The sequence below is a fragment of the Hordeum vulgare genome, chromosome 6H (genome assembly GCF_904849725.1).
Source record: "Hordeum vulgare subsp. vulgare chromosome 6H, MorexV3_pseudomolecules_assembly, whole genome shotgun sequence".
Lineage (NCBI taxonomy): Eukaryota > Viridiplantae > Streptophyta > Magnoliopsida > Poales > Poaceae > Hordeum > Hordeum vulgare.
Genome location: NC_058523.1, coordinates 42,489,784 through 42,513,104, shown reverse-complemented (window position 1 = coordinate 42,513,104; position 23,321 = coordinate 42,489,784). Strand labels below are relative to the sequence as shown.

The 23,321-nt window shown below is 45.6% G+C and overlaps 1 protein-coding gene across 1 annotated transcript; it reads left to right on the top strand.

The window, feature by feature from the left end:
* Positions 1–20,363: 20,363 nt before the first annotated feature.
* On the top strand, positions 20,364–22,812 carry LOC123401863 (protein Rf1, mitochondrial-like). The gene has a single exon (XM_045095718.1). The coding sequence runs from the start codon at positions 20,822–20,824 to the stop codon at positions 22,292–22,294; it is 1,473 nt and encodes a 490-aa protein (XP_044951653.1). The 5' UTR covers positions 20,364–20,821; the 3' UTR covers positions 22,295–22,812.
* The last annotated feature ends 509 nt before the right edge of the window (positions 22,813–23,321 follow it).

Below are 23,321 nucleotides of genomic sequence, written 5' to 3'. Positions count from 1 at the left end.
CTTTGTGTGTATCAAACATCGCAACGTAACTGGGTGACTATAAAGATGCTCTACAGGTATCTCCGAAGGTGTTCGTTGAGTTAGTATGGATCAAGACTGGGATTTGTCACTCCGTATGACGGGAAGGTATCTCGGGGCCCACTCGGTAATACAACATCACACACAAGCCTTGCAAGCAATGTAACTTAGTGTAAGTTGCGGGATCTTGTATTACGGAACGAGTAAAGAGACTTGCCGGTGAACGAGATTGAAATAGGTATGCGGATACTGACGATCGAATCTCGGGCAAGTAACATACCGAAGGACAAAGGGAATGACATACGGGATTATACGAATCCTTGGCACTGAGGTTCAAACGATAAGATCTTCGTAGAATATGTAGGATCCAATATGGGCATCCAGGTCCCGCTATTGGATATTGACCGAGGAGTCTCTCGGGTCATGTCTACATAGTTCTCGAACCCGCAGGGTCTGCACACTTAAGGTTCGACGTTGTTTTATGCGTATTTGAGTTATATGGTTGGTTACCGAATGTTGTTCGGAGTCCCGGATGAGATCACGGACGTCACGAGGGTTTCCGGAATGGTCCGGAAACGAAGATTGATATATAGGATGACCTCATTTGGTTACCGGAAGGTTTTCGTGCATTACCGGAAAAGTTTCGGGCTCATCGGTAGTGTACCGGGAGTGCCGGGAGGGGTGCCGGGAACCATCGGGAGGGGTGTCACGCCCCAAGGGGTCTCATGGGCTATGGGAAGAGATAAACCAGCCCCTAGTGGGCTGGAATAAGTTCCCACTAAGGCCCATAAGGTTTGAGAAGGAAAAAACACAAGGTGGAAAGAGTTTCCAAGTGGGAAGGTGGAATCCTACTCCAAGTAGGATTGGAGTAGGACTCCTCCACCTCCAATTTCGGCCAAACCTTTAGGTTTTGAGGCTGCCTCCTCCCCTCCCTCCCACCTATATATACGGAGGTTTTAGGGCTGATTTGAGACGACTTTCTCACGGCTGCCCGACCACATACCTCCATAGTTTTTCCTCTAGATCGTGTTTCTGCGGAGCTCGGGCGGAGCCCTGCTGAGATAAGATCATCACCAACCTCCGGAGCGCCGTCACACTGCCGGAGAACTCTTCTACCTCTCCGTCTCTCTTGCTGGATCAAGAAGGCCGAGATCATCGTCGAGCTGTACGTGTGCTGAACGCGGAGGTGCCGTCCGTTCGGTACTAGATCGTGGGACTGATCGCGGGATTGTTCGCGGGGCGGATCGAGGGACGTGAGGACGTTCCACTACATCAACCGCGTTCACTAACGCTTCTGCTGTACGATCTACAAGGGTACGTAGATCACTCATCCCCTCTCGTAGATGGACATCACCATGATAGGTCTTCGTGCGCGTAGGAAAATTTTTGTTTCCCATGCGACGTTCCCCAACAGTGGCATCATGAGCTAGGTTCATGCGTAGATGTCTTCTCGAGTAGAACACAAAAGGTTTTGTGGGCGGTGATGTGCGTTTTGCTGCCCTCCTTAGTCTTTTCTTGATTCCGCGGTATTGTTGGATTGAAGCGGCTTGGACCGACATTACTCGTACGCTTACGAGAGACTGGTTTCATCGTTACGAGTAACCCCCTTTGCTCAAAGATGACTGGCAAGTGACGGTTTCTCCAACTTTAGTTGAATCGGATTTGACCGAGGAGGTCCTTGGATGAGGTTAAATAGCAATTCATATATCTCCGTTGTGGTGTTTGCGTAAGTAAGATGCGATCCTACTAGATGCCCTTGGTCACCACGTAAAACATGCAACAACAAAATTAGAGGACGTCTAACTTGTTTTTGCAGGGTATGATTGTGATGTGATATGGCCAATGATGTGATGTGATATATTGGATGTATGAGATGATCATGTTGTAATAGAAATATCGACTTGCACGTCGATGGTACGGCAACCGGCAGGAGCCATAGGGTTGTCTTTATACTAACATATGTGCTTGCAGATGCGTTTACTATTTTGCTAGGATGTAGCTTTAGTAGTAATAGCATAAGTAGCACGACAACCCCGATGGCAACACGTTGATGGATGATCATGGTGTGGCGCCGGTGACAAGAAGATCGTGCCGGTGCTTTGCTGATGGAGATCAAAGAAGCACTTGATGATGGCCATATCATGTCACTTATGAATTGCATGTGATGTTAATCCTTTTATGCACCTTATTTTGCTTAGAACGACGGTAGCATTATGAGGTGATCTCTCACTAAAATTTCAAGACGAAATTGTGTTCTCCCCGACTGTGCACCGTTGCGACAGTTCTTCGTTTCGAGACACCACGTGATGATCGGGTGTGATAGACTCAACGTTCACATACAACGGGTGCAAAACAGTTGCACACGCGGAACACTCGGGTTAAGCTTGACGAGCCTAGCATGTGCAGACATGGCCTCGGAACACATGAGACCGAAAGGTCGAGCATGAATCGTATAGTTGATATGATTAGCATAGGGATGCTTACCACTGAAACTATTCTCGACTCACGTGATGATCGGACTTGAGATAGCGGATTTGGATCATGTACCACTCAAATGACTAGAGAGATGTACTTTTTGAGTGGGAGTTCTTAAGTAATATGATTAATTGAACTAATTGTCATGAACATAGTCTAATGGTCTTTGCGAATTACGATGTAGCTTGCGCTATAGCTCTACTGTTTTTATATGTTCCTAGAGAAAATTTAGTTGAAAATTGATAGTAGCAACCTTTGCAGACTGAGTCTGTAAAACCGAGGATTGTCCTCATTGCTACGCAGAAGGCTTATGTCCTTAATGCACCACTCGGTGTGCTGCACCTCGAGCGTCGTCTGTGGATGCTATGAACATCCGACATACACGTTACTGATGACTACACGATAGTTCAGTGCAAGATACTTGATGGCTTAGAAGCAAGGCGCCGAAAACGTTGTAAAAACGTCACGGAACATAAGTGATGTTCCGAAGAGATGAAATTGTGATTTCATGCTTGTGCCCTTGTTAAGAGGTACGAGACCTCCAAACAAGATTCTTTGTCCACAAAGTAAAGGAGAAAAGCTCAATCGTTGAGCGTGTGCTCAGATTGTCTGAGTACGACAATCACTTGAATCAGGTGGGAGTTAATCTTCCAGATGAGATAGTCATGGTTCTCCAAAGTCACTGCCACCAGGCTATGAGAGCTTCGTGATGAACTATAACATATCAAGGATAGATACAATGATCCTTGAGCGATTCGTGATGTTTTTACACTGCGAAAGTAGAAATCAAAAGGGAGCATCAATAGTTGATGGTTAGTAAAACCACTAAGTTTCAAGAAAGGCGAGGGCTAGAAGGGATACTTCGTGAAACGGCAAAACAGTTGCTGCGCTAATGAAGAGACCCAAGACTAAACCCAAACCCGAGACTAAGTGCTTCTGTAATGAGGGGAACAGTCACTTAGGCGGAGCAACTCTAGATACTTGGTAGATGAGAAGGCTGGCAAAAGTCGAGAGAAGTATATTTGATATACATAATGTTGATGTGTACTTCACTAGTACTCCTAGTAGCACGAGGGTATTGGATACCAGTTCGGTTGCTAAGTGATTAGTAACGCGAAATGAAAGCTACGGCGTAAACGGAGACTGGCTAAAGGCGAGGTGACGATACGTGTTGGAAGTGTTTCCAAGGTTGATATGATCAAACGTCGCACGCTCCCTCTACCATCGGGATTGGTGTTAAACCGAAATAACTGTTGTTTGGTGCTTGCGTTAAGCATGAACACGATTGGATCGTGTTTGTTGCAATACGATTGTTCATTTAAAGAGAATAATGGTTACTCTGTTTGCTTGAATAATCACCTTTAATGGTTTATTGAATCTCGATCGTAGTGATTACACATGTTCATAATATTGGTGCCAAAAGATACGAGGTAGTGATGATAGTACCACTTACTTGTGGCACTGCCGCTTGAGTCATGTTAGTATAAATTGCATGAAGAGGCTCCATGCTGATGGATCTTTATACTCACTTGATTTTGAATCACTAGTGACATGCAAATCATACCACATGAGCAAGGCCTTATTTTCATTGAGATGAAACAAGATAGTAACTTGTTGGAAGTGATACATTTGATGTATGCAGTGCAATGAGTGCTGAGGCACGCAGTGGATATCATTATGTTCTTACTTCACTGACGACTTGAGTAGATACAGGAGTATTTACTTAATGAGTCACAAGTCTGAAATATTGAAAAGTTCAATTCTGTTTCAGAGTGAAGTTCGTCGTAACAAAAGGATAAACTGTCTACGATATGATCATAGAAATGAATATCTGAGTTACGAGTTTTGGTACGCAGTTAAGACAATATGGAAGTTGTTTCGCAGTTCATGCCACCTGGAACATCATAGTGTGATGATGTGTCTGAACATCATAGCCACGCACTATTTGGTATGATGCATACTATGATGTCTCTTATCGATTTACCACTATCGTTTATGGGTTATGCATTAGAGACAACCGCACTCACTTTAAATAGGGCACCGCGTATTTCCGTTGAGATGACACAGTATAGACTGAGGTTTAGAGAAATCTAAACTGTCGTTTCTTGAAAGTTTGGGGCTTCGACACTTATGTGAAAAAGTTTCAGTCTGATAAGCTCGAACCCAAAGCGGATAAATGCATCTTCATAGGATATCCAAAACAGTTGGGTACATCTCCTATCTCAAATCCGAAAGCAAAGTGTTTGTTTCTAGAAACGGATCCTTTCTCGAGGAAAGGTTTCTCTCGAAAGAATTGAGTGGGAGGGTAGTAGAACTTGATGAGGTTATTGAACCATCACTTCAACCAGTGTGTAGCAGGGCGCAGGAAGTTGTTCATGTGGCGCCTACACCAATTGAAGTGGAAGCTGATGATAATGATCATTGAGCTTCGAATCAAGTTACTACAAACCTCGTAGGTCGACAAGGTCGCGTACTGCTGCAGAGTAGTACGGTAACCCTGTCTTGGAGGTCATGTTGTTGAGCAACTGGGAACCTGCGAGTTATGGAGAAAGCGATGGTGGGCCCGGATTCCGACAAATGGCTGGAAGCCATGAAATCCGAGAGAGGATCCATGTGTGAAACCAAAGTGTAGACTTTGGTAGAACTACTTGATGGTCATGGGACTATTGGGTAAAATGGATCTTTAAAAGAAGACAGACGATGATGGTGATAAGTCACTATTAAGAAAAGCTCGACTTGTCGCAAAGATGTTTTCGACAAGATCAAACAGTTGACTATGATGAGACTTTCTCACTCGTAGCGATGCTAAAGGTCTGTTAGAATTATGTTAGTTGTTGATGCATTATTTATGAAATATTGCACGTAGGATGTCAAAACATTGTTTTCTCGACGGTTTCCTTGAGCAAACATTGTATGTGATACAACGAGAAGGTTTTGTCGATCCTAAAGATACTAGCAAGTATGCAAGCTCTAGTGATCCTTCAATGGACTGGTGCAAGCATCTCGGAGTTGGAATATACACTTTGATGAGATGATCAAAGATTTTGGGTCTGTACAAGGTTTATGAGAAACTTGTATTTCCAAAGAAGTGAGTAGGAGCACTATAGAATTTCTGATAGGTATATGTGGTTGACATATTGTGGATCAGAAGTAACGTAGAATTTCTGTAAAGCATACAAGATTGTTTGAAAGAAGTTTTCAAAGGAGTACCTGGATTACGCTACTTGAACATTGAGCATCAAAGATCTATGGAGATAGATCGAAAACGCTTAATAGAAGTTTCAACAAGATGCATGCCTTGACAAGTTTTTGAAAGAGTTCAAAATAGATCAGCAAAGAAGGAGTTCTTGGTTGCGTTGTGAGGTGTGAATTTGAGTAAGACTCAAAACCCGACCACGGCAGAATAAAGAGAATAGACGAAGGTCGTCTTCTATGCCTTAGCCGTAGAATCTAAAGTATGCCATGCTGTGTACCGCACCTGATGTGTGCCTTGACTCAAAATATGCTGAGAGGTACAGAGAGTGATCCATGATTGAATCACTAGCAGCGGTCAAAATTTATCCTTAGTAACTAATGGACTAAGGAATTTTTCTTGATTATGGAGGTGGTTGAAGAGTTCGTCGTAAAGGGTTACGTCGATGCAAGCTTTGACACTAATCCGAATAACTATGAGTAGTGAAACGGATTCGTATAGCAGAGTAGATATTTGGAGCATTTCCGAATAAGCACGTAGTAGCAACATCTATAAGATGACATAAAGATTTGTAAAGAACACACGGATCTGAAAGTTTCAGAACCGTTGACTAAAACCTCTCTCACGAGCAAGACGTGATCAGACCCCATAACTATATGGGTGTTGGATTCATTGGAATCACATGGTGATGTGAACTAGATTATTGACTCTAGTGCAAGTGGGAGACTGTTGGAAATATGCCCTAGAGGCAATAATAAATTAGTTATTATTATATTTCTTAGTTCATGATAATTGTTTATTATCCATGCTATAATTGTATTGATTGGAAACACAATACTTGTGTGGATACATAGACAAAACACTGTCCCTAGTAAGCCTCTAGTTGACTAGCTCGTTGATCAAAGATGGTCAAGGTTTCCGAGCCATAGGCAAGTGTTGTCACTTGATAACGGGATCACATCATTAGGAGAATCATGTGATGGACTAGACCCAAACTAATAAGACGTAGCATGTTGATCGTGTCATTTTGTTGCTACTGTTTTCTGCGTGTCAAGTATTTGTTCCTATGACCATGAGATCATATAACTCACTAACACCGGAGGAATGCTTTGTGTGTATCAAACGTCGCAACGTAACTGGGTGACTATAAAGATGCTCTACAGGTATCTCCGAAGGTGTTCGTTGAGTTAGTATGGATCAAGACTGGGATTTGTCACTCCGTATGACGGGGAGGTATCTCGGGGCCCACTCGGTAATACAACATCACACACAAGCCTTGCAAGCAATGTAACTTAGTGTAAGTTGCGGGATATTGTATTACGGAACGAGTAAAGAGACTTGCCGGTGAACGAGATTGAAATAGGTATGCGGATACTGACGATCGAATCTCGGGCAAGTAACATACCGAAGGACAAAGGGAATGACATACGGGATTATACGAATCCTTGGCACTGAGGTTCAAACGATAAGATCTTCGTAGAATATGTAGGATCCAATATGGGCATCCAGGTCCCGCTATTGGATATTGACCGAGGAGTCTCTCGGGTCATGTCTACATAGTTCTCGAACCCGCAGGGTCTGCACACTTAAGGTTCGACGTTGTTTTATGCGTATTTGAGTTATATGGTTGGTTACCGAATGTTGTTCGGAGTCCCGGATGAGATCACGGACGTCACGAGGGTTTCCGGAATGGTCCGGAAACGAAGATTGATATATAGGATGACCTCATTTGGTTACCGGAAGGTTTTCGTGCATTACCGGAAAAGTTTCGGGCTCATCGGTAGTGTACCGGGAGTGCCGGGAGGGGTGCCGGGGACCATCGGGAGGGGTGTCACGCCCCAAGGGGTCTCATGGGCTATGGGAAGAGATAAACCAGCCCCTAGTGGGCTGGAATAAGTTCCCACTAAGGCCCATAAGGTTTGAGAAGGAAAAAACACAAGGTGGAAAGAGTTTCCAAGTGGGAAGGTGGAATCCTACTCCAAGTAGGATTGGAGTAGGACTCCTCCACCTCCAATTTCGGCCAAACCTTTAGGTTTTGAGGCTGCCTCCTCCCCTCCCTCCCACCTATATATACGGAGGTTTTAGGGCTGATTTGAGACGACTTTCTCACGGCTGCCCGACCACATACCTCCATAGTTTTTCCTCTAGATCGTGTTTCTGCGGAGCTCGGGCGGAGCCGTGCTGAGATAAGATCATCACCAACCTCCGGAGCGCCGTCACACTGCCGGAGAACTCTTCTACCTCTCCGTCTCTCTTGCTGGATCAAGAAGGCCGAGATCATCGTCGAGCTGTACGTGTGCTGAACGCGGAGGTGCCGTCCGTTCGGTACTAGATCGTGGGACTGATCGCGGGATTGTTCGCGGGGCGGATCGAGGGACGTGAGGACGTTCCACTACATCAACCGCGTTCACTAACGCTTCTGCTGTACGATCTACAAGGGTACGTAGATCACTCATCCCCTCTCGTAGATGGACATCACCATGATAGGTCTTCGTGCGCGTAGGAAAATTTTTGTTTCCCATGCGACGTTCCCCAACACCGGGTCCTTCATGTTCCGAGCGCATAACAGTTCGTTGATTTGATGACTAAGGGACTGCCTACTTCCACCTTTGAGGAGTTTCGTTCTAGTCTCTGTGTCTCTGGCGACGCTTCGACTCCCGGGGGGGGGGGGGTTGAATATATATTTGTGCATGTATATTGTGTTATTGGGCCCTCCTCCTAGTTCTTGTATAGTTGAGGTAGATGCCCATCTTGTACCTATATATACGTGCCTAGTGCATCCAATCAATATTGAGTGTTCCACAGCCTAAACATAATCTTCTACACTAGCTGTTGGGATATCCTCCTCATGTGGGCTGTAAGGAGATGATCATTTAAGTCCTTTTAGGCAGCCCAAAAGAGGTGCAGAAGCCAACTATCCATTAGGGTTATGACCTAAGGTCATTTTGGTCTTTACACGTGAATGGATGGGGATGCTTTACCCTCCATCCAATAGCCATCACCTAGTATGACAAAAATCAGTCCAGCCGTCATCGGAGAAGAAAAGAGAAAACCAAGTGAGAAAGATTAAAGGAAGAAGCAAAGGGAGATCCACCCCAAGTTTGTGATGATTCAGATCCACTATCTTGTCTCCTTCAAGCTGTGGTTCCATTATCTTTGGTGAAATTGTTTCAATCCCTAGTTCTTGAGCCCCAAATCTTGTTATGTTCATCCAAGATTCAGAAATCTTGATGTATGAGATTCTCTAATGCTATCTAGAGAAGGAACTTGTTGTATCCCACATTTGATAATAGTGGAAGAGGATTTGGGTGGTTTGGGCCCGTGTTTTTCCCCTCAAGTTGAGAGGTTTTTCACGTAAAAATTAGGTGTCTCTTTTGTTGATGCTTGTTGCTATCCATAAAGTTACTCCTACCACAAGACACTTGTCTGAGGAGCGTCTTGTCTGCTGACTAACATTTTCTCCTCCATATATGTTGCTGCATATGTTTCCTTCCGTGCTAAGCAATGATCCTTAAGTTAGTACATGATGTGGTGCTGAGATTACTTTGTTTCCGCTGCAGTTTTTAGTTAACCACAAGTGCATTTGTATGCTAATTCACAACACTAGCATACTCTTGATTTCATCTGTCATCATCAACTGCTCGAGTAATCAGGGGACCGATCCTTTCCCGAAAATGGCGAACAGCTTCATTGCCACATCTTTCTTAGTTTTTGCCATGAACTCACTCATCTGAATCTCTTCGAGTGTGATCTTTAGCTAAATATATGACATTTTGGACAGACACGGTCTTAAGCAACTTCCATAATCGATTTCTACAATTTATATTGTTAAGTGGACGTAGGAATAAAGTATAAATCTGATTGTATATTATTTTTATGTGACCAATCGGAATTCTTCTGTACATATTAGCAGCCAATATCAATTTTGATCACTCAAACTGCAAACATCTTAAACTTTCCATCAGCATTTATACTGATCAAAACGTAACCAAAGGGACACTGTGTGCTAGTGACCAAGACTGATAACATCTAACTTGATGAAAGTCTGGCCATTGAAATCAAACCAATGTGTACAATCATGTGCAGTCCTATACACCTGACAAGTTCCAACATGTGAAGCTGATGTGAATGGTAAATAACCAAGTACACTGATACAACAGGCTACTTCAGCCTAACTATAACTGAAGAATTTATAACAAGTCCAGCTTGGCTGGATGAGTATACTGCCAGATTAAGAGTCTATTTCAGCAAAAAAAATAAGCAATTAATAAATCTTGCAGGCCCAAATGTGTACTGAAGTGCCTGCGCCCATAACCACTGCAACATATTTCTTCGATCAATGAATCTTACAAAGTTCAAAGATTGTCCTCTGTTTGTTCAAGAGTGTGTGATGTTTGGTGAAGTCATAGTCTCTCATAGCAACCACACTACATTTTTCTATAAGGGGAATATATTAATATAGCATAGATATTAATTACATCCGGTCTCTGTACCAACAAGATGTTGCAGCTACATCCATGATGCAGACATCCAAAGAAAATAAATAGAAAAGGAAAAAAAAAACAAAGGTCTCGCCACCACGATCGACTTCTCTCAGCAGCCGCACACATGCCACCACCAAATACGACACCCCGAAAAATATAGAAGGTCTTCAAAAGCAATGCCTTCAAGAAGTAAACAGCGCACAAGCACCATCATTGCCCAATCCAAGATCTTAGGTTTTCATCCTGGAGAAGTCCGAGCTCTCAAAATAATTCCTTCAACAAGGCAATTGCTAGTCACAACCAATGAATGTCAGACCTTACGTTTTCACCCTGAAAGTCATGGCTTGGCGTCCTAGGAGCACCACAAAAAATAAATTCCTCCAGTGATATCGTCCCCACTTGTCACTACTGCTCTTGAGAGTTACCAAACACCTGGCTGACTCCATTGCCTCGAAGGTTCTGTCCGTCTAACTGATCCTCCGATCCTCAGCCACCATGACCTTACCCACAACTTTCTACACCACAAAAAACGAGAAGCCGACATGCCACATGGTGTCAACAAAAAATAAAGCTTCGGGGCACACCGTCATGGAACCTCCTAGGCTGATATGGTGTGCACGACCGGATCCTATCTGATCCAGATATCTTTGGAAACATCTCCAGCGGTAGTTCTAGAACACGTCGATGACCAAATCGACGAGGACCGATCATCTAAGACATTTCCATGATGTGAAAAGAGCACGAGGACAACCACCATTATTTTCACGACAGCAGGCCCCCACACCGCCGAGATCCATCCCGCCACCGCCTACTTGTGAACATCCATGGCCTGAAATCTGCTGATCAGAGCCCACGGTCGACCGCAAGTTTGGGTCGAGCTTCACCAACCCACCCAGATCAAATCGGGGGGATCGACAGCCAAAGCCATTGTTGCAAGCCGGAGAACACCACTGGACGAAGCACCCCACCACACTCGTCATGAGCAGCGTTGTTGCCACTGGATCGGAGCCTCGCCGCCACCAGATCGGAGTTGCATCGCCGCTAGATCTGAGTTGCGCCGTCGTCCGGATGGGAAAGGAGTCATGCCCACGGAAGGCCCCGCCACCGCCGGCACTCCGCAAGCTTCGCCCGGCAAAGACCCTTGACATCGGTGAGGAAGAGGTCCTTCAAGGGAGGGCCGGCGGGACTAGGGTTCTCCCGAGCCGCCACTACGAACAAGTACAATACATGACGAATATAATGGTGTGTTATTTTCACTTGATAAATCTAAATAGTTTTGTACACAATGCTTCTAATAATGAATTGCTTGCTTTTAAAAAAACAGAGGTAACAACTTTACCTCATCTCATTAAATAAGAAGGAAAAAAAACAAGGTTCTTTAAGGTGCTAGAGGACTAAAAAGGTCCGAAAAGGGGGTTTAATGAGTTGCTTGCAAGACGATTAGCATCGTGCAATCCAGTCAAGGCAAGCAACCTCGCCATTGATATACGTACACGCCATTGAACTGAATACCCAGAAGACGGAGGATCCTTGGCGTATTGCAGTACATGTCAGGGTCAAGAATCTGCTGCTTGAACATCAGCGATGTATTACCAAGCAAAAAGAGAAAAAAGAAAACATCAGCTATGTTGAACATGAGCCATCAGCTATGTTGAACATGAGCCAGGAGGAAGAATAGATCAGTACAAGAGGCGCTGGATAACAACACCTGGATTGTAGACCTAGCCCATGATAAAACTATGCATCTCTGGAAGGAGGCGATCAGGCTTCATAGATGGATCCAAGATAGGGATCTTCACTTGCAAGAAGGGACTAGAGACACAATGAGGTGAAAACTAGAAACATCAGGAAAGTATTCAGCGAGCTCTGCATACAAGACCCAGTTCTAGGGTTTCTTTAAATCTGATTACAAAAAGATGTTTTGGACAACCTCGGCACTTGCGCGTATGAAGATATTTACATGGCTGCTGCTCAAGAACAGACTATGGTGCAACGATCGCCTACAACGCAGGGGCTGGCCAAATGAATATTTCTGTCAGTTATGTCTTCGGCATCTAGAGTCATACGTACACTTGTTCTGGCAATGCTCGATGTAACTCCAGGTATGGACACATGCTGCATCGCGCCTTGGATGTGCCTCACTGCACCCAAGTGAATGCGAGGAGAAGGAAAAATCATCAGAGATTATAGCTACGATGGTCAACAAAACCATGCCAGGGCATAAAAAGGCCATCAAGACAATGATCATCTTGATTTTATCTGAGATCTGAAAAGAGAGAAATGAAAGCACCTTCAGGAGAAAGCACGCCGGGTTACAAAACATGAAGAATGCAATCACAAGAACCATCGAGTTTTGGCGACAAGCAGGAGCGGCGTTCTTAGAACCCCCTTCTGGGATCCGTCGTGAATTATCGCCATGTGTAACCTCATCTCTTTTTCCCTTCGGTTTTTTCTTTTTCCTTGATCCTAGGATCGCATCCAACTTTTGTTTTCCCACACTGCTATCTGCTTTGATCAATATATGCCAGCCACAAGCTGGGTCTTTCAAAAAAAAAAGAACATGAGCCAGGCGAAACTCTGTTACTTCCTTTGGCAGCGTCGCTGACATGAGGGGCCCACCCACCAGGCCACCTGGCGACAACGCAGCGCGTCCGCGACGTAGGCACAAGGCAAACGCCCGATCCGTTAGCCAAGTCCACTGTGTTGTAATGGTAACGAGAGAGAGATGCAAATGAATCAACTGTCCACTTTATTCCTTGATGATGAACACTTATATGTCAGGGGAAGACGGTTCCTGGAGGCGACGCTCCAGGAAGAATATGTCGGTTCCCGCATCGTGGGAGAGATTCACGTGCAGTTACAAGTAGAGATTAACTTAACTAATTACATAATTAATTAAATTATAACACTCCCCCTAATCTATACTTGTCCTTGAGCGTGTTCATCATCTTGAAATAGTCTCCTCCAAAAACCCTGTGGGAAAAATATAAGGAGTGGTGTAGTATATGCGGCTAAAACGCCTTCAAACCCTGTGGGAAAATAAGGAGAAAATGATATAGCATATAATGATTATTGCCTCCGTTAACTCTATATGAAATGTATCCATAGAATAAGAGGACAATAAATATGTCGTATATACTTTCCTAAAAACCCCGGTGGGGAAAACAAATAGTATGACATATGATGTTATGTTGATATTACCTCATTAAAAACCTCGATGAGAACCTATAAAGTAAACTCATAAAGGGAAAAAGAGTGTAATATGAGGCTTTGAACAGGAACAGTTCAGGAAGATACTCCCCCTGACTCTTGCAAATCTCAGAGCCGTCGCATACCAATTCCATGAATGTATTTCTGGAATGTTGAAGCTGGTAGAGACTTTGTGAAAAGATCAGCGAGATTATCGCATGACTTGACTTGTAAGATGTTGATTTCACCACTTTTCTGGAGTTCATGGGGATAAAACAACTTAGGGGCAATATGCTTAGTGATATTGCTCTTTATGTATCCTGTTTGCATCTGTGCAACACAAGCCGCATTATCTTCATAGATAATGCTAGGTGATTTGATAGAACCTATTCCACATGACTGTTGTATGTGGTTTATCATTCTGCGAAGCCACGTGCATTCACGCGATGCCTCATATAAAGCAATTATTTCAGAATGATTGGTAGATGTTGCAACTAGGGTCTGTTTCGAAGACTTCCATGATATAGCAGTTCCGCCATGTAGGAACACAAAGCCGGTGTGCGATCTGACATTATGGGGATCAGATAAATAGCTAGCATCTGTATATCCAATTATACCAGAGTCCAGTTTTTTCTGGAACTGAAAGAATAGGCCAAGATCCTTTGTGCCTTGGAGATATCGAAAGACATTCTTGACTCCCGACCAATGGCGTTTGGTGGGAGCTGCGCTGTGTCTAGCAAGTAGATTAACTGCAAATGCGAGGTCAGGTCTCGTGCAATTTGCTAGATACATAAGCGCTCCAATTGCACTGAGATATGGAACCTCGGGTCCCAAAATCTCTTCACCATCATCCCTTGGTCTGAACGGATCTTTCTTTACGTCTAGAGATCGAACCACCATGGGAGTTTTAGATGGGTAGGATTTGTCCATATTGAATTTCTCCAATATTTTCTGGATATAGGCAGCTTGGTGTACCATTATTCCTGAGGTAAGGTGCTCGAGTTGGAGACCCAAGCAAAATTTGGTTTGACCCAAATCCTTCATCTCAAATTCCATCTTTAGGTGATTGTGTGCTTTATCAATATCTGGTGCACTGCCGATGATGTTGAGATCATCAACATACACAGAAATGATGCAAAATCCTGTAGAGGACTTCTTGATGAAGACACATGGGCAATCATCACTATTGGAGTAACCTTTCTGAAGAAGGAACTCACTTAGTCGGTTGTACCACATCCGCCCCGACTGTTTTAAGCCATACAATGACTTATTCAGCTTGACACAATACATGTTGCGTTTTGCATTGTTACTCGGGACAGAGATTCCGTCAGGAACCTTCATATATATGTCCGAATCTAGTGACCCGTAAAGATATGCGGTCACGACGTCCATCAACTGCATGGATAGACGATTTTGTACTGCCATAGATATAAGATATGGGAAAGTTGTTCCACTCATTATTGGAGAGTATGTCTCATTGAAATCAATGCCGGGTTTCTGCGTAAAACCTTGTGCTATGAGCCTTGCTTTATATCTCACCACCTCATTGTTCTCATTCCGTTTTCGGAGGAAAACCCATTTGAATCCCACAGGGAAAACATTAGGAGGTGTAGGTATTGCTTCAGTGAATACCTTCCTTTTGTTAAGCGAGGCAATCTCTGCTTGGATTGCATCCTTCCATTTAGGCCAGTCGGGGCGCCTTTGGCACTCGACGATAGACCTTGGATCATGATCAGTGATAAGGATATCTGCAATCTTTTCAGCAAAATATATGTCGATAGTCGTAGACTTGCGGTCAAATGATTCTCCAGAATCAACATAGTTGATGGAAATTTCTTGCACCCCTAGAGACTCTTCATTATTTCCCAATACGATTGAGTCTAGGTGTTCCGATGTTCCAGCTAGTTTGTGCACACTGGAGCTGGGTTGTGAAGGTTGCCCTTCCACTGGGTGTAAACTACCCATAAGGTGTTCATCAATGTTGAGTTGACTTGCATTCACTGATTTTGAGGATTTTCTCCTCTCTCTCCTTTGCTGCTTGCGAGAAGCAGATTCCGGGTCAGAGGCCTTACTACTCCCCCTCTTTTTAGGAACAGGGAGTTGAGTGGTTTTAGTTGGTACCTCCACTCTTTCGGGCGCATTCCTGGCTAGAATCAAGGATTTTGTAACACCTTTTAGATCAGTAAATGAATCTGGCAGATTATTTGCAAGATGTTGCAAATTGATAATTTTCCGAACTTGTAGTTCGGTCTCTTGAGTACGTGGATCAGAGGTTGAAATGGCAATGTCATTCCAATAAATTTCCGGGCATTCTTTCTGGTACTTGAAATCTCCCCCTAATGCCGGAAAATGTTCCTCGTCAAAAATGCAATCAGCGTGACGGGCTGTGAATAGATCCCCAGTAAGGGGTTCCAGGTACTTGATAATCGACGGCGATTTGTACCCCACATAGATCCCAATTTTCCTGTGTGGGCCCATGGATGTCCGCTGTGGTGGTGAGATTGGGACGTACGTAGCACATCCGAACTTACGCAGATGGGAAATGCTGGGAGGATTTCCACGTACCAATTGCAGAGGGGAAGTACTGTGATATGCAGTAGGTCGCGATTGGATTAAGTCAGCAGCGTGTAAAATTGCATGACCCCAACACAAAGTTGGCAAGATGCAATTCATTAACAAAGGTCTTGCAATGAGTTTGATCCTTTTAATTAGAGATTCGGCCAAACCATTTTGAGTATGGACGTATGGGACAGAGTGCTGAACTTCTATCCCCAAGGCCATGCAATAGTCATTGAAAGCATGTGAAGAGAATTCTGCAGCACTGTCCATGCGAATTGATTTAATCCGACTTTCTGGATAATGGGCCTGTAACTTAATTACTTCCCGCATTATCTTGGCAAATGCATGGTTTCGTGTGGATAGAAGGCACACGTGTGACCATCGTATAGATGCATCAATCAGAACCATGAAATACCAAAATGGTCCAGATAATGGTTGGATAGGACCACAAATGTCACCTTGAATGCGTTCAAGGAACTGAAGTGGTTCAGCTTGTATTTTAAGGTGTGATGGCCTTAAAATTAGTTTCCCTGTGGCGCAGGATGTGCACACAAAGTCTGATGACCGAGGAAACTTTGACTCAAGCAAATTATGACCAATGGAATTGCTAGTAATTTTCCTCATCATCCCAACACTGGGGTGGCCAAGGCGATCATGCCAAGTTTGGAATGCATTAACATTCTGAAAAATTACCTTGTAAGCAACATGTTCTACGGGCTTGATGTACGTATAGTACAGTCCGGACGATAGTGAAGGAATTTTTTCAAGTACTTGCTTGCCATATCCGTAATCTTTTGTGAAGAGTAGAAACTCTTCTTTGTTGTCCTCATGAGTTTCAATGTGAAAACCATTTTTACGGATATCTCGAAAACTGATGAGGGTACGGGATGAATCGGGATACAGCAAGGCATCCTCAATTGTCACTTGTGTACCACCTGGGAGGGTAAATATGGCACGTCCAGTGCCAACAATTACCGTATCGCGTCCAACGATTGTCAAAATATCTCCATTCATCTTTTTCAGAGTCTGGAAATATTTCAACTCCCTCAGTATGGAGTTTGTGGTAGCACTGTCCACAAGGCATAATTCCTCTTCCATCGGATTGTCCCCGTAGAAAGCTATATAAAAAAATGAGGAATTTTCAATAAGAAAAACCTTATTTCAATACATAGAATACAATCTTATTATATCAAAGTGCTGATACAATATATAAATGACAACAATACTTATGTTCTATTACAATCATCACACATGGATATGATTTATTTAATAAATCGATCACTAAGGAGATAATGGGACTAATCGAAGTCTCCAAACATGTCGGTTGAGGCGTACTCAACCATCATGTTCTCCGTGTCTGTAGGATCCTCTGATGTATGGAGTGTCACGGTGTTGCTAGATCCGGGAGGAACATCTTGCGAACCACCAGCTCCATTGGTGCCATCTGGATGAAGGTTGAAGTTGGCTTCAAACCTTTTCCCTTGAGGTACTTTGCGTCCCTGAGATTGTTGATACAGAATTGCCAGATGCTTCGGGGTCTTGCACTTATTGGTAGGATGCGTGTAGCACCCACACTTGTCACAAAGCTTAGTTTTGTCAAACTTGGGCTTTGCGGTGCCTTTCCCACGGTCCGAGTTTCCAGGCTTTCTGTTCCGGTTGCGCTTGCGTTTACCCTTGAAGTTCGATGGCTTGCCATGGGACGCACCATCAAACTTTCGTTTGTTCACGACGTTCATATGAACTTCAGGCAGAGGTTGGGAACCAACCGGACGCTGAGAACCATTCTTAGCGAGTAGCTCATCATGCTTTTCAGCCTGAAGTAGGATATGAATGAGGTCGGAATAGACTTGGTAGTCACGAGCGCGGTACTGTTGCTGGAGGACCCTTTCAGATGGGAGCATAGTAGACAGAGTTTTTTCTATCTTTTCCGCATCAGTAGGTTCCTTCCCGCAAAAGCGTAATTTGGAACTTATCTTATGAACCTCGTGATTGTATGCCCCGATGGATTTGAAATCCTGGAGTCGGATATGCGTCCAATCATGGAGTGCTTCCGCAGGACAACTGCCTTTTGCTGTTCATACCTCGTCTTGAGGGCCTGAAACAGAGTAAGTGGGGATTCCTCCTCCAAATATTCAGATTTGAGATCTGGGTGGATATGGTGTCTTATGATGTATAAGGTGGCATATTTCTGTTCATCTCTCAGCGGCGTGACTCCATCCGGAAGAGGATCTTCCGGAGTCTGGATTGCACGCACTAATCCACGGGTTGCAAGAGCGATCTTGATGTCCATGGCCCAGGTAGGATAGTTGTGGCCATTGAGGTCGAGTGAATCGAACTCTCTTCCAGCCATTAGTTACCTACATGGGTAAACCAGAGATTATTGATTTACACCAGGTAAATTAAAACCTTCATGGTTACGTTGTATTGAACGTTGCAAAATTAATGATAACTTCAAGAAATGGGCTTGAAATCATTAGAGTGACTTTCAAATTGTTAAGTTTGACACATTGTAGATACGCCCCAAAAGAAAATTCGGGGTCCGTCTCTCAGAACTAGAGAGTATAATCTGATAAAATCAGTAGATACTCATGTTTCTAGTACCTTATGTCATAACTTAATAAAATGTATGGGAGGGCACAATATTAAGCAATCATCATATCAATATGATAGAATGTAGGCTTAATCGTAGTGGCGATAATCTGCTATGCAGTAGATCAACTCACTACTTTGTGGTCCCAAAACATCAATTTGAAAGAAAATCACTTTGGAATTTTGCATATCAACTCGTGCTCGTATTAAGCCAAAGGCTCAATTAAGACGAGGGGTTGATTTTTATTTGCAAGAAATTTAAAATCTCAATTACAAATAATACGGGTAATAAATCTCAACATGTAGCAAACATGGAAATATATATTACATCACATATATGCTGGAATACAAAGTACTCTACAGAAATTAAAACAGAAATTAAGCAGGGTCTAAAACAAGGATTAGTCTACTGCTAGATCTACTGTTGATGCTACAGGAATTAACCTAAAACAGAGATCAGATAGTACTAGTATTACTACTAAAACTTGCTGCTAGACCACGTGTCGGGCTAGTTCTTTCGAACACCACAGAGGATAAGACAGAGAACAAACATATATTCATTCAGCCACCGAGAAGATAAGGCAGAGCCTGTGCTAGTAAAGCCAGTGCAGCCCCAGGCAGAGCTCTGCTCAGGTGTCGCACGTGCTGCCTCGCAACATTCACCAGGGACGGGCGAGAGAGCCTCCGCCGCGCTCGTCCTCATCTTCGTCGGAAGGCCCGCCCGGATACACAGAGCCAGGCGAGGCGCCGTTTGCGAGCCCCAGGGCGGCCGGGCTCCTGCTCGACGGAGAGCCCGAGGCCGCGAGGCCGAAGGGCATCAGCCGGCGGCGAGTCGGAGTCGCAGCTGATGCAGCAGAGGGCGGACGCGGAGGGGTGGCCGGCGTCGGAGACGGCAGGCGCGGGGGCGAAGCTAGTACCGCAGGTGCGATGGCGTCGACAGCCGCGGCGCGAGAGAAACTGCGGGCGGCGGAGCCGAAGGCAAAGCCGGAGGCGGAGGCCCCGGTCAGCGCAGGCACGGGCGCGGAGGCGCCAAACGCGAAAGCGGAGGCAGGGGCTCCGGCCGGCGCGGGGGAGCCGCTCCCCATCTTGACAACCGTCGGGGTCGGAGACTGGAGGCGCGACGCGAAGGAGCCGCTCCCCATCTCGACAACCGCCGGGGTCGGAGACGGGAGGCGCGGCGCGAAGGAGCCGCTCCCCATCTCGACAACCGCTGGGGTCAGGGACGGGAGGCGCGGCGCGACGGAGTTGGAGTCGGCAGCCGCGGCGCTGGTGGAGCCCAACTCGAAGACGGGTCCGGGTGCCTGCTCGACGGCGGCGGCGTCATCCCCATGGAGTGGGCAGATGACCCACCCATGGGCAGAGCACCAAAAACCCGGCGGCGGTGCTCCCTGTGCCGCGTCGGCCCCGAGCATTGGCGGGGCAGGGCCGGCGAGGAGCGAGTCGAGGGCCTCCAGCGCGAGCGGGGCGAGGGACGCGGCGCCGTCCGCCAGATTAGCACCGCTCAGGGAGCGGGTGCCCAGGCCGTGGAAACGGGGCACTCCTTGGCGGAGCGCACGGTAGCCACCGGCGCCGTGGCGGCGACCGATGTAGCGACCCTCTCCGAGGCGGCGACCCTCTCCAAACCTGCGGTGGAGAGCAGCGAGGCGGCGACGACGGACATAGTCCTGCTGCAGGCGGCGAAGGTTCGTCGGCGTTGAGTGAGGCATCCTTCTCACCTTTTGCTTTCTTGCCTGTCGATCTCTTCAATCTCGTCGAAGGCGCTCTGGAAGAGCAGTGCTGATAACGTGTTGTAATGGTAACGAGAGAGATGCAAATGAATCAACTGTCCACTTTATTCCTTGATGATGAACACTTATATGTCAGGGGAAGACGGTTCCTGGAGGCGACGCTCCAGGAAGAATATGTCGGTTCCCGCATCGTGGGAGAGACTCACGTGCGGTTACAAGTAGAGATTAACTTAACTAATTACATAATTAATTAAATTCTAACACACTGAACTAAAGACAATGCTGTTAGCGGCGCGGCCGAAGCTGACTGTGGACTGAGATGCACACGCACAGCTCCAAATCCAAATCCAACCCCCCCGTCTGCCGTCTCCATCCAAAATCCAATCCCACCTTCGAGCTTCGACCCGTCCGCCTTCCTCACACCGCCACCTTTGCGCCGCTGGTTCGCCGTCGCCCCTGCAGGCAGGGAGGACCGAGGACTTTGTCCATTCTCGCCTCCGTCCGCTGTCGTCCCCACTCCCACCGCCGCCTCGCATTCACCGCCGCTGCAGCCTGCGGGAAGGAGCGCGGCCTCCTAGTCGGCGTCAATGCCGCCCCGCTCTTTCTCCGGCTCCGTCTCCGTCTCCTCGCGCGCCAGCGAGCTGCTGCACGAATTCAAACATCACCTGGGCTCCGGGACGCTCTGGCCGGAGCTCGCGCACCAACTGTTCGACGAATTGCTGCGCCAACCCGTCCCGGTTTCAGCACGCCCACTCGGCGGCTTGTTTTCCGCCCTCGCGCGTGCGCAGCCCTCCACCGCTTGTGCCGATGGCCCCGCCCTCGCCATCGATCTCTTCAACCGCATGACCCGAGCCCGCCGCCGCCGGGTGATAGCGCCTGACACTTACACCTACAACATACTAATTGATTGCTGCCACCGAGCATGCCGCCCAGACCTAGGGCCTGCCTTCTTCGGCCGCCTTCTCAAGACAGGCATCACGCCGGACGTCATTACCTACAGCAGTTTATTGCAGTGCTTCTGTGACATGAAGCGGACAGAGGAAGCTCTGGACCTGCTGCTCCATAGGGTGAGTGGTGACCTGCCTGATGCCATCTCCTACTCAGTAATTCTCAAGAGCTTCTGCGATGACGGAAGGAGCCAGTGTGCGCTTGACCTGCTCCGGATGATGGCCGAAAAAGGAGCTGAACATTCGCCCAGCGTGGTGTCATACAACTTGGTTATACATGGCTTTTTTAAGGAGGGTGAAATAAGCAAAGCATGCCATCTGTTCCATGGAATGATACAACAAGGGTATGTTCCTGATGTGGTGACGTATAACTCCGTTATTAATGCACTGTGCAAAGCAAGAGCAATGGACAAGGCAGAGGTGGTCCTTCGATCAATGGTTCATAATAGTGTCCAACCGGATGCTGTAACATATAATAGCCTGATCCATGGATATTTAATTTTGGGTCAGCTAAAAGAAACCTTTAGGTTGTTGAAAGTAATGAGAAGCCAAGGTGTTATGCCAAGCCTTGTTACTTGCAGCTCCGTCATGGATTACCTTTGCAAGCATGGAAAAATCAAAGAAGCTGAGGAGATGTTTTATTCCAGGGCCGTGAATGGCCGAAAACCAGATATAGTCTTATACTCTATTATGCTCCATGGGTACGCTATAGAAGGTTCCCTTGTTAAAATGATTGATCTCTGTGAGGTGATGGCAAGAGATGGAGTTGTACCCGACCTCCCTTGTTTCAACATACTGATTAACGCATATGCTAAGTATGGCATGATGGATGTGGCCATGCTTTTCTTTGAAGACATGTTGAAGCAGGGTGTGAAGCCCAATGAATTCACTTATTTAACTGTGATATCTGCATTTTGCAAGATGGGCAGGATGGACGATGCGATGGAAAAATTCAGTGAGATGATTGATATGGGAGTACCACTTGACACAGAAGTTTACATGTGCATGGTTGAGGGTTATTTGAATCATGGTGATTCCATGAAAGCCGAGGAATTTATTACCAAAATGAAGAACATGGATATTCATCATAAGCCGTGGAAAGGTAATCGATGAACACGACATCTTTGACATGGTCACCCATATTGGTGAGAGACCTGATCCTACTACATTCACTAAAATTATCAATGAATACTGCTTATCGCCAAGATGGAGAAAGCATTCAGAGTACTTGATGCTACGACATCAGTGTGGGCGTGAGGGTTATTGTTTGTTACGCAGCAGCACTTAACTTACCATGGTTATGCTCTCATCTTCTTGATATGCTCTAGATGTGTTGTTATCCTGAATTCCTGATTGCTCCAGCGTGCACTAGAATTAGAGATGTGTGAATTAAGCCTTACGGTTGTTAGCTGCGGTTTATTGGTAGTGGGATATATTGCCTAGTTCGAATTTCCTCAAGGCACTGCAGTATTCAGGGTGGATAGTGACCTGGCTGATTAGGTGTAGCATGCATAATTCCGTGTGTCCAAGTCTTTTGTATACTTCATATATCATGGATGAAAAGGGCTTTTGGTAGGCCTTGCATGTTCGTGTCATTCCAAGAGTGAACTATTGGTAAGTTACAACTGAGAGTTATTGCTGTCTTTCGGGGAGAAAGAGAACAGAAGAATTTCACTTCTCTGCTATGAATGATTTCTAAAGTACAAACACTACAATTGGCCGTTGATCATGAAGCTTTAGTATTTGCGCCAAATGGTTACTTGAAGACATTATTAGCCGAGTTCTTCCTGGCAACACATTGCTGTGATATGATACTGTATTAGCCATTATGCTTATGCCTACATGTACCATTTCAGCTGAAGTTTGGCATACTTGACTCATATGTTTTACACTCGCTGTTAAAAACTTGATCTGGGTTTGAGCACTGAGGGCATCATGGTGTGGGTGTGGCAACTATTTGCACTGCAGCTGCCTCTGCAATGGCTTTGAACTCCATGCCAGCTCTTGGATAGTACAGTAGTAGGGAAGATCACTGCAGGCTTCCCTCTGACTCTCCTCCAGGTATGGTTAGTCCTCTGTGTGAAGTGGCTCTCCTGCCTTGCAAGGGCGCTCTTGACAACAAGCTTGTGCAGCAGAAGAG

What these genes read in the sequence shown, in the direction of transcription:
- LOC123401863 (XM_045095718.1), top strand. Translation starts at nt 20,822, where the DNA reads ATGCCGCCCCGCTCTTTCTCCGGCTCCGTCTCCGTCTCCTCGCGCGCC.